Source organism: Apodemus sylvaticus, chromosome 1 (genome assembly GCF_947179515.1).
Source record: "Apodemus sylvaticus chromosome 1, mApoSyl1.1, whole genome shotgun sequence".
Lineage (NCBI taxonomy): Eukaryota > Metazoa > Chordata > Mammalia > Rodentia > Muridae > Apodemus > Apodemus sylvaticus.
The window spans coordinates 169668158-169679163 of NC_067472.1; the positions used below are offsets into that span (position 1 = coordinate 169668158).

General features: G+C 49.7%; 1 protein-coding gene across 2 annotated transcripts in view; it reads left to right on the forward strand.

Annotated features, from left to right (window-relative positions):
* The window catches only part of Dkkl1 (dickkopf like acrosomal protein 1), a 9599-nt gene extending 2693 nt beyond the window's left edge, over positions 1–6906 (forward strand). The window contains exons 1-5 of one of the 2 annotated variants that reach the window (XM_052163345.1): positions 1258–2494; positions 2645–2814; positions 3726–3866; positions 4027–4116; positions 6523–6906. In XM_052163345.1, coding sequence (XP_052019305.1) covers positions 2662–2814; positions 3726–3866; positions 4027–4116; positions 6523–6831 — 693 coding nt within the window. In that variant the 5' untranslated portion in view covers positions 1258–2494; positions 2645–2661 and the 3' untranslated portion in view covers positions 6832–6906. Of the gene's footprint in view, positions 1–1257; positions 2495–2644; positions 2815–3725; positions 3867–4026; positions 4117–6522 lie in introns of those variants that run through there. The other variant, XM_052163353.1, reaches the window with a different exon arrangement.
* Positions 6907–11006: the final 4100 nt, after the last annotated feature.

Genomic DNA, 11006 nt, shown 5'->3' on the forward strand with positions numbered 1-11006 from the left:
GTGTCTGAAAACAACCACAGTGTACTCACATATATAAAATAATAAATCTTTTAAAAAAATTACTGTTGTAGCCGCGCAATGGTGGCGCACGCCTTTAATCCAAGCACTTGGGAGGCAGAGGCAGGCAGATTTCTGAGTTCGAGGCCAGCCTGGTCTATAGAGTGAGTTCCAGGAAAGCCAGGGCTACACAAAGAAACCCTGTCTTGGGGGGGGGGGGGGAATTACCATTGTAATTTTTCCATAAGTTCCATCATGACAGGAACTCAGAGCAGAGACTCAAAGACCACCAAGGCAGGATCCGAAGCAGGGGCCGTGGACAAGTGCAGGTCACTAGCTTGCGCCCTGTGCCTTGCTCAGCCTTACAGCGCCTAGGAACACTGACCCAGGGATGAAGCCACCCACCGGGAGGTGGGCCCTCCAACATCAATCATTAATCAATACTCTCTGCCCTCAGGCACCTAGGCTCTGTCTCTGTCCTGTGACAGGCACCATTTCTGTGGACCTTCAGAAACACTGGGAGTCCCGCCCGATAGGCATCATGCTGGCCGGGTCACAAGGCCCTGCCGACTTGCCTATAGGCCAATCTGATAGGGATATTTTCTAAACTGAAGTTCCCGGATGGCTCTGGCCTGTGTTAAGTTAACAAGAAAAACAAACAACAACAAAAACTAACCTGCACCCTGAAATACAAACCTTGTTTGAGAAAACAAACAAACAAAAGCCCCCAAACATCCAGCCAGGTAATGGTAGCACACACCTTTAATCTCAGCACTCAAGAGGCAGAGGCAGGCAGATTTCTGAGTTCAAGGCCAGCCTGGTCTACACAGTGAATTCCAGGACAGCCAGGGCTACACAGAGAAACCCTGTCTCAAAAAAAAGAAAAAGAAAAGAAAAAAGAAAGGAAGGAAGGAAGCCACACAGCAAGCAAGAAAATGGCTATGAGCTAGACAGATGGCTCAGGAAAAGAACTTGCTGGCAACTTGAATTCAGTGTCCAGATCGCACACGGGGGAAGGAGAACAGAGCCCCGAAAGTGGCCATCTGACCTCTGTGCCTGCTTGTCTCACACACACACACACACACACACACACTCAAGGTCACACTCCTCGGCATAGTTCAAGGCCAGTCTAGGATACATAAGACCCTATTTCTAAATTTAAAAAGCAAAAGAAAAAAAAGAAAAGAAAAGAAAAAAAGAAAAAGAAAAAAGGACAAAGAAAGAAAGAAAGAAAAAGAAAAGAGGAAAAGAAAGAAAAGAGGAAAAAGAAGCGCTGGCTGTCTTCAAACTCAAAGCCAAGAGTGGCTGGCATATGGGCTTTATGAGTCTGACAGAAAGGGAAGCTTGGATTTGGGATTTCTTGGAAATACAGCACAGGACTGTGAATGGGGGTGGGGGTGCAGGTAGCTGGGTTTTTTAATTAAATCAGCCAGAAAACGAGAAACATCTCCAGTGATGCTCAGAGTCAATAAATGGGGGTAAACCAGATGGTGGGGTGCTAAAGGCACTGGCAGCCAACCTTGAACTCGATCCTGGGGGCCTGCACGGAGGCAGGTGAGAACCAGTTCTTGAAAATTGCCTGCTGACCTCCGCATCTGGGCCATGGCAGTCCTGCGCGCAAGCACTCTGAATAAATACAATTAAATGAATAATCTTAGACCCAGATATGAGGTGAACGTGGGTCCAAGGAGTTCTGGATACAGCAGTGTGACCTGGGTGAAACATTGCTCTAGTTCAAAGGGCGTGGCCATCTGTGTTTGATGGTTGACTCCCTTGGGAGAGTTAGGATCAGAGAACTGTAGGCAGAACTGAAGGCTTGGGGCCGAGGCCAATGATAAGTCCAGGAAATAGAGGCAGAAAGATAAGATCGACAAGTGTGAGTGTGGTTCTAGAATAGGAGCAAGAACAGGAGGGGACCTAGCAGTCTGACTTAAGGGAAGTAGTTAGTGAAGAATGGAGGTTATACAGAAGCAAGACCATAGAAGGAAGGTCTAAGGGTAAGGAGACAGGTGGCTGTGACTTAAAGGGCAAGCTTGTAGACACAAGCGATCTCCAGAAAGGTCTGGGAGAATTTAGGTAGGTCAGCGGGTGGAGGCGTGGTCAGGAAAAAGAGGGCGTGTCCCTTTGATGAATTCTGGCCAAAGAGGAAAATCTGTCTTAAAGGACATTGTTGCCAAAAAGAAAAGAGGCTCTCAGGCATGAGTAAGGTCACCAGGCGTGACCTTGAGGGGTCTCATGGAGGTGTGGTTAGTGAACAATACAGACGTGGATATGCCAGAGACTGACGGTGGAGAAGAGAGGATTCTAGGTGACCGTGTGTGGTGGGCGTGGTGAAACAATTGGGGCGTGGTCAGTCTCGTGGAGCGGTGGCCCCCAACGAACGCTCCGGTAATTTGCCAAGGCTCGAGACCAGAACTGGATATTAACTGTCCGTATCCGGCGGTGTCCGGAGCCGGGTGGCCGAACTGCAGTCCAGAAGGCGCGAATGTAGGCAAAGGTGAGGCCCAGGTCTGTCCAAACCGGGACAAGGGATGCCTGAAGTGGAGAGAACGCAGGGCAGGTGGGCGGGGCGGGCCCTCACTAGGGCGGAGCCCGGGAAGAGGCAGACAAGGGGGGGTTGTGGTATCTGAAAGGGCCCTTGTCACAGCCTCCCACCCACCTGTGATGTGTCGCCTGAGGGTCCTGCTGCTGCTGCTCTCCTTGGCAGTCGTGTTGTCCTCTGCTGTCCCGATCCATGATGCCGACGCTCAGCAGAACTCCTCTGGGTTCCTGGGCCTTCAGAGTCTTCTCCAAAGCTTTAGTCGACTGTTTCTAAAAGTGAGTGATGGGCAGAGAGATGGACTAGGTAGAAGACGGATTTCAAAAAGGAGCGAACAGAATAGAGAGAGTTGGAGCTATGTCTCAGATGGGAATGTGATTGTCTGGCGAATGTGAGGCCCTGGGCTTGACACCCTGCAACAATTACACCAGCACTCAGGAGGTGGTGGCCAGAGGAACAGGAGTCCAAAGCCACCTTCCCCTACACAGGAAGTTTGAGGCCAGCCAGGAATACAGGAGATGTTGTGTCGCAGCAAAGCAGGAGTATAAGGAACAGACAGATGGGGGACATGACCACACAAAATAGAAAGGGAAGCTGGGCCTGTGGCTGAAAGCCCATCATTCCAGCTAGCAGGTCCCGGGTGTGGCCAAGGCTCCCACAAAATCCCAACATGAGAAAAAAAAAACAAGTTTAAGGTCAACCTAGGTAGCTCTCATCAAAACCTGTATCAAAATGTGAAAAGAGGCAGCCCTGGCTACCCATGCACTTGAGCGGCAGAGGCAAGGTGATGTCCGTGAATTTGAGGCCAGTTCTCTCTGTAGATATGTAGCCAGACCTCCATACTGACACCCAATCACAATAAATCAGTAAAAAGAGGGCTGGGGTCATAGTGGCTGAGTGTGTTACTCAGAGGTAGATCCCCGCCCCAGCCAGGAGGCTAAGGGTGTGGTTAGGGGGTACAGAGCTTACTTAGCATGTGTGGGGTGAGAGGTCGAGAGAAGGGGAGGAGAGGTGGCAGCCAGGACAGGTGAGGAGCAGGAGCACCAACGCATTGGGACAGAAAGGAGGATGAGGTTTGGTGGCTAGAGGCTCTGGGGATGGGGGACAGAAGGAGAAGGAAGAATGGGACTGAATTGGAGGGTACCCTGCTAGGACAGTAGGAGTGCACACCATTTCCCTCTGGCCCTAGAATGACCTGCTACAAGACTTGGACAACTTCTTTTCCTCCCCCGTGGACTTCCGAGACCTTCCTAGGAACTTCCATCAGGAAGAGAACCAGGAGCACAGACTGGGAAACCATACCCTCTCCAGCCATGTACAGATAGACAAGGTGCCTCCCTCCCTCCTCAGGGCAGCCCTTCCCGAGCTCTCCCCACCACCCTTGCTGTACCAGACAGGAGGGGTATACCGGTGTCTGCTGTGCCGGACAGGAGAGGGGCAGGGAGGGAGGAAAGCAGGTTTGTGCTGACTCTCTTGTGCAACCCTCACAGGTGACTGACAACCAGACAGGGGAGGTTGTCATCTCTGAGAAGGTGGAGGCCTCCATTGAGCCAGAAGGGAACCCAGAAGGTGACTGGAAGGTAAAAACCTCCCTTGCCCCCTGGGGTCCAGGAACCAGCTTTCTATAGCCAAAGAAGTGCACTGTGCCATGCTGTTCCAGTTTCCTCTCTGTTGCTGTAATAAAATACTTTTGCCCAAAGCACATAGGGAAAGAAAGGGTTTGTTTATCTGGCCTACATCCCATCACTTAGGGAAACTCATGGCATTGTTTCTACCCTCAAGAGCAAAACAGAAAAAAAACCAACAACAGCAAAAACATGTTTGCTTGTTTTGTCCTGTCTTACCTAGGGAATGGTTCTGCCCACAGTGGGCTAGGTCATCCTGCATCATTTCAATCTTGATTAGTTAAAACCCCATTCAGACTCTCTTCTCTAAGCTGTGGCAAGTTAGCATTTAAAATTAGCCAGTGCACGTGCCATACATGCCTTGGACTTTCTGGAGCTCAGTGTAATGTGTCCAAAGTGATAGGACAATAGGTAGGGTTAAAACAAAATAATAATAAACAACAACAACAACAACAACAACAAAAACCCACAGACGATCCAGTGCTTGAAAAGCTGAGGCAGGGGAGTTGGCATGATTTTAGGCAAAAGACAAGAGGATCTTTGTGAGTTGAAAATCAGCCCGATCTACAAAGCAAGTCCCAGGCCATCCAGGGCTACATACCAGGGCTACATACCAGTATATATAAAGTCTACTTGTAAACTTCAGAAAGTATTTTGGGCATTCCAGAAAGTTTTAGGGTCTCCCAACAGCTTCGTAAACCTTAGCATTCAAAAACTCTACCAATCCCAGAAATGCGGCTGATATCTCAGTGGGGTTTTGTTTGTTTGGGTTTTGTTTGGGGTTTGTGTACCTGCCCATGTACACCCGTGGGAATGGACAAGTCGGTTACCATCTTCCTCGGGCCTCCTATTTATTAACTCTCCGCTTATTGTCATTCTTATTTTTTTCTGAGAGAGGGTCTTACTATGTAGTCTTGGCTGACCTTGAACTCAGAGATCCCCTCCCCCCCACTCTGCCCCTGCCCCCCTTTTTGAGATAGGGTCTCACTCTGTAGCCTTGACTGGCTCTGAATTTTCAATGTTCCTGCCTCAACCTACAGGTAGCTGGGAAAACAGGACTGAACGATCAGGCCCAACTAAGGTCAGGATAATTTCAAAACAGGAATTTGTCGTAGGCAGCCAGGAATTGTGACACACTGTGTTTTTTGTTGTTGTTGTTTGTTTGTTTGTTTGGCTTTACTTTGGTTTGGGTTGTAGCCCTGGCTATCCTAGAACTTGCTTTGTAGTCCAGGCTGGCCTCCAACTCTAAGGTCTGCCTGTCTCTGCCTCCTGAGTGGGTGTAAAGGCCTGTGCCACCATACCTGGCATGTGGTATGAGCAAGGCTTTGACTTGGGGTGAGCCAATACTTGGCCACCCCTCCCAAATGCAGGGATTCAAAATGTGAACCATCACATCAAATTTATCATTTGTTTTTGTTTAATTTTTATTCTTGTTTTTTTTTTTTCAAAGACATTTTTTTCTGGGTAACCCTGGCTGGCCTCAAACTCACAGAGATCCTCCTGCCTCTGCCTACTGAGTACTGGTGCTGGGAGTCAAGGCACACACCACCACTGTCCAGCGAATGCTTGCTTTCTTTCTTTCTTTCTTTCTTTCTTTCTCTCTCTCTCTCTCTCTCTTTCTGTTTCTGTCTGCCTGTCTGTCTGCCCGTCCACCTGTCCTTCCTCTTTCTTTTCTTCCTTTCTTTCTTCCTTCCTTTTTTCCTTCCTTCCTTCCTTCTTTCTTTCTAATTTTTTTAATTTTTAAAAATTGTGTTAGCACATGAGTGTAGGTACACGCAATGGCCAGAAGAGGGCATCAGATTCCCCTAGAGTTACTCGAGCCTGTGGGATACTTGCCATGGGTGTCAGGAACCCAGAGACTATCTTCTGCAGAGACACTAATAATTCATGTAAGTGGTGCACATACTCAACAGTCAGGCACACCCACGTAAACATAAGATGAAGTAATCTCTAAGGCAGCCTTGGACGTTTAAAAATAATCAAAAATTTGGGTGCTGGAAAGATGTCTCAGTAGTTAAGAGCACTGACTGTTCTTCCAAAGGACACAGGTTCAATTCCCAGCATCTACATGGCAACTCACAATTGTCTGAAACTTCAGTTCCAGAGACCTAGCACCCTCACAAAGACATACACACAGACAAAACACCAATGCACATAAAAATAAATAGATCTTAAGATAAATAGATAATAAATTTACTACACGAGAATGCAGCAGGCCAGACAGAAAACAGAACTGTCTGCCCAAAAAGGGTTTTTAAAGCAGCAAGTGAGCTGAGGTGTAGGTTGAGATGGCCCAGTGGAGACCAAACATCTTGGACGTGCTGTGTGACATCTGAGGGTCTCCCTGTGCCTCATTCCTAGGTTCCCAAAGTGGAGGCAAAAGAGACCCTGGTGCCCGTGCAGAAGGTGACCGACAGCTCGCACCCAGAGCCCCGGCGGGTGGCGTTCTGGATCATGAAGATGCCGAGGCGGAGGATCCAGCCAGACGTCCAGGATGGAAGCCGCTGGCTCCTAGAAAAGCGACATCGCATGCAGGCCATCCGGGACGGGCTCCGTGGGGGCGCCCACGACGACGGCCTTGAGGAAGGGGTGCATGTCCCCCAACACGCCAAGCTGCCTGTCCGAAAGACACACTTTCTCTACATCCTCAGGCCGTCCCAGCAGCTGTAAGGTGGGGACCAGATGTCCCTGCGTGCCCCACACCCTACCCCACACCATAGGAAATAAAGGTTTTTCTTACATCTAGCACAATCTCCTTTTGCTATTGCTTCCTAAACAGGCCAGAATAACTACTCCATCCGATATACACACTTGGCTCCGACAATGGCTGAGCCAGCTCTTGCGTACATCTTATTCAGAACAGTGTCTCCTGGTGGGAACGGGGTCTCCTGTAGCACCGTGACACAACTGGTCCTCACGCCTTTGATCCAGCCTGCCTGCCATCCCGAGTCCCAAGTTTTTAAAGCACTTTGCTGAACCATCACCCCAGCCACCAAAATATATTTTTTAGATTTTACAAAATTACCCAAGATCTCACGAAAGGAAAAGCAAATATTGAAAAATTAATATTTGGGGGGGGGGCTGGAGAGATGTCTTAGCTTAACTGTTAATGGCTGCTCTTCCAGAGTCCTGAGTTCAATCTTAATGCCTTCTTCTGGTGTGTCTTAAGATAGCAACAATAGACATACTCATAGATGTAAACAATTCTTTTAAAAAAAAAATGTCTCCTTGCTTCCAGACAACCCAGCCCCGCCCCCTCCCTTCCCCTTCCCCCCTCCCCCCTCCCCTCTGGCGGTGTAGGATAAGCCCAGTCAAACTCCCCGCCTCCTGCCCTATGGGCGGATCAGACGCAGGCCTACAATGTGGATGCTGGGAATGCATCCCAGGTGTTCTGGGAAACATCCATTGCTCTTAATCAGTGATCTGATTTCATCCCAGGAAGACATTTTGATAATAGGGACAAAACTAGCAGGGTCCAGAATGCACCGCAGCCTGTCCCGCGGACGTCGGGCAGCCCTTTCATCTAGACCAGGTGTCCTAGTTTGCTTTCTACTGCTGTGGTGAGCGAGCACCGCGATCAAAAACAACTTGGGGAGTAACGGGTTTGTTTCATCTTGTGATGGATCACAGTCCATCACCGAGAAAAGACAGGGTGGGAGCCCGAAGCGCCAGCCACGACTCGATCCGTATGCCTTTTTTCATACAACCCTGAAAAGCACCTCCCCGGGGGTAGTCTTGCCCACAGTGGGCTGGGCCCTGGGCCCTCTGGCATCACTCATTAACAAAGAAAATACCCCGGCAGGCTTGCCCACAGCGCAGTCGGACAGGGCATTTTCTTCAATTGAGGTTTCCGGATGACTCTGACTTTTTGTCAAGGCAACAAAAAACTAAACAGCACACGCGGGGTCTCGTGGTCAGTTAGGTGAGAAAGGCCTTGAACGGTTCGCCTCTACCTCCAGAGTGCTGGCACACCACCATGCCCAATTCATGGGGCCCTAGGAATTGAATGAGGGCACCCTTGGTCAAATACCGTAACCCCTGAGCTACACAGGTCCTTATCATTACACGTATGTGTTTTTAAACAGCAATCCTTGATAGCGTATGCATGTGGAACTCAGGGACCCTCCTTCCACCGTGTGGGTCCTGGGGCTTCTCTGATCGATCACAGGGATGGGTGGCAAGTGTCTTTACTCAATATGTGACGCTGGCAGTCTAGGACTGGGTAGAGCAGGCTGGCTAGCTTCGTTTTCCTCTATCTTCCTGTCCCTGCCTCCGGGGTGCTGACCAAGCCTCACTAGACACAAATGTTAAGCACCTAGCCATGCTCTTAGTGCCCATTCTGCAGACACGGGTGAAGTCTGGGCACAGCACTCACAGACTTTACTACTTGTTGGACCCTTAATGAATGAAAAAGTTTGAATAGCCCAGCATAGCGTGATGGGCTGAGGCAGGGTGATTGCTTCAAGTCTGAGGCCAACATGGACTACATAGCTAGGCAATAAAAACAAACTATAATAGTTTTGGAAAACTATTAATGCTGGGGGGCGGGGAGGGATGGAGCGGAAGTGAGGCTGGACCAGACTGCGTATCATTGTGACGATGGCGGGCGAGCCAGACCCAAAAGAAAGGACTTGGTTCAGGGACTGAGAAGAGGAGACGGGTGAACAGGGAGTCCTTCGGCTGAACTCGCCCCTGCTTGGCCCTATTTTGCCAAGCGGAAGGGAAGGATTTTGTACCGCAGAAGAGCTGCCCATAATCTCGCGCCATCACCGCCAGCCCCACCAGACAGCATGCGGTCCAGGCGATCCGCCGGAGAAGTTCTACGCATGCGCCAGTTCAAGGTTCACGGTAAGGGGAGCCGCGGGCGCCATCCACCCGCAGTGCGCTTGCGTGGATACAAACGCCTGAGAGGGCGGGACTGGGAGGGGCTGGCTCATTTGCATTTCTGGCGGGAAAGGTCCGTGTGAGCACGCCTCTTCCCTGCCATTCGCAACCGCCGTTCGTCGATGGTGACCCTCAACTGAGTGCCGGGAGTGCCGGCTCCAGGTACGCCCTGCCTGTGGCGACTTTCGGGGCAGGTTCCCCGTGACAACACCAGCTCCTTTCAAAACGCCCCAAGTTTTGAGACAAGGTTTGTCTGCGTAGCCCGGTAGACCAGGCTGCCCCGGACTCAGAGATCCGCCTGCCTCTGCCTCCCCACTGCCGGGAGGCGTGCGCCACCTTGACCGGCCGCCTCCGGAAAATCCTAGGGCTAACTTCCGAAATCCTGTCAGAATCCTGAAACTTCCGGTTGTCGTCTGTTGCTGGTTTTCTGTTTGTTTGAGGCAGACCCTCAAAGTGTTGCCCAGGCTGGCCACGACCTTATGATTCTCATGCCTCAATTTTAGGATAAAGTTCTCCCAGATGTGCCCAATTGCAATCCTCTAGAACTTTTGAAACCTAACACTTGAGCGGTTTCGGCTTTTTTTTTTTTTTTTTTTGGTGTTGGTGGTTTTTTGTTTTGTTGTTGTTGTTTTTGTTTTTTGGTTTTTTTTTGTGGGCAGGGCAAGTGTTTTGTTTTGAGACAGGGTTTCCTTGTGTAGCTTTGACTGTCCTGGAACTAGCTCTGTAGACCAGGCTGGCCTGCTTGCTTCTGCCTCCCAAGTGCTGGGACTTAAGGTGTGCACCACCACCACCTGGCTTTTGTTTGTTTGGGTGCTGTTAGTTTTTTTTTTTTTTTTAATATTTATGAGTATATTGCCGGCATGTGTGTATGTGTGCCAGATGTGTGCCTGTGGAAACCAGAAGACTAAAATTACAGATGATTAGGTGTTGCCATGGGTGTAAGGGGAATCCAGCCCACTAACAGAGTGAACTGTTAGTCCTCTTAACCACGAAGCTAGCTACCTCTCCAGGGACTCTCCAGGGCTTCATTAAGTTGCCCAGACTCTACTCAAAAACTTGGATCCTGCTACCTCAGCCTCCTGAGTGCTGCTATCATGGGTGTAGCCCACCACACCAGCCGCTAGAATCTTCTAGATATCCCCATCAGAGACTCCCTCAAAAACATGTCGGAGACTTTTCCTCTGAAATCTTGGTGGAGATTTGGTGTTCAAGTCCTATCTGATGCTCTAGAAATCTGTACTGAGTGAGTTGCCCTACAAGTTCCACTGGGGACTCTGAAATCTAGTGACACCCCAGAAATGCAGCCCTTCCTTTCTAGTCCAGGGATTCCCTCCAGACTTCCTCCATGTCTAAAACCCTCAAGACACTCACCAGCAACTTGATATCCCTTGTTCAAGGTTTTGTCCGAGTTTCCCCTTGTCCCTTTCCTCCCTCTGTTTTCTTGAAAGAGTCTCAGAAAACCTCTCCCTTCCCTGGTGCCTTTGAAAAGCCTCTAGGATGGACAGCAGGAGGATCACCACTAGCTGAAGACCAGCCTGGTTTACACAGCCTCACAAGGCCCACTAAAGCTACAGCTACATAATATATATTTAATAAGTCCCTGTCCCCAAAGGCCAACTAATAATGTCTCCAGAAAACATTCAGCTGCTGGAATACAGGCCAAGCAGAGTGGTGGCTGCAGTCCCTGAGGAAAGGGTGGTAGGCTTTTTCTCTCCCCTCGTGACACAGATACAGGCTGGATTAGACCAGATAAAATAGATAAAGGCAGGTTTATTGGGAGGCATTGACCTCCACCCATCTCACATGTGGAGGTTGTTAAGTCACACATCCGGGCTAAGCTTAGCAAGGGGGTCTTATAAAACTTAGGTGAGGAGTGATAACGTGCCAGCTAGGAGCTGGGATTATGTCCTTACATGATCAAAAGCTGAGCCCCTGGGCGGGCACTCTTGGGTAGGTAACTA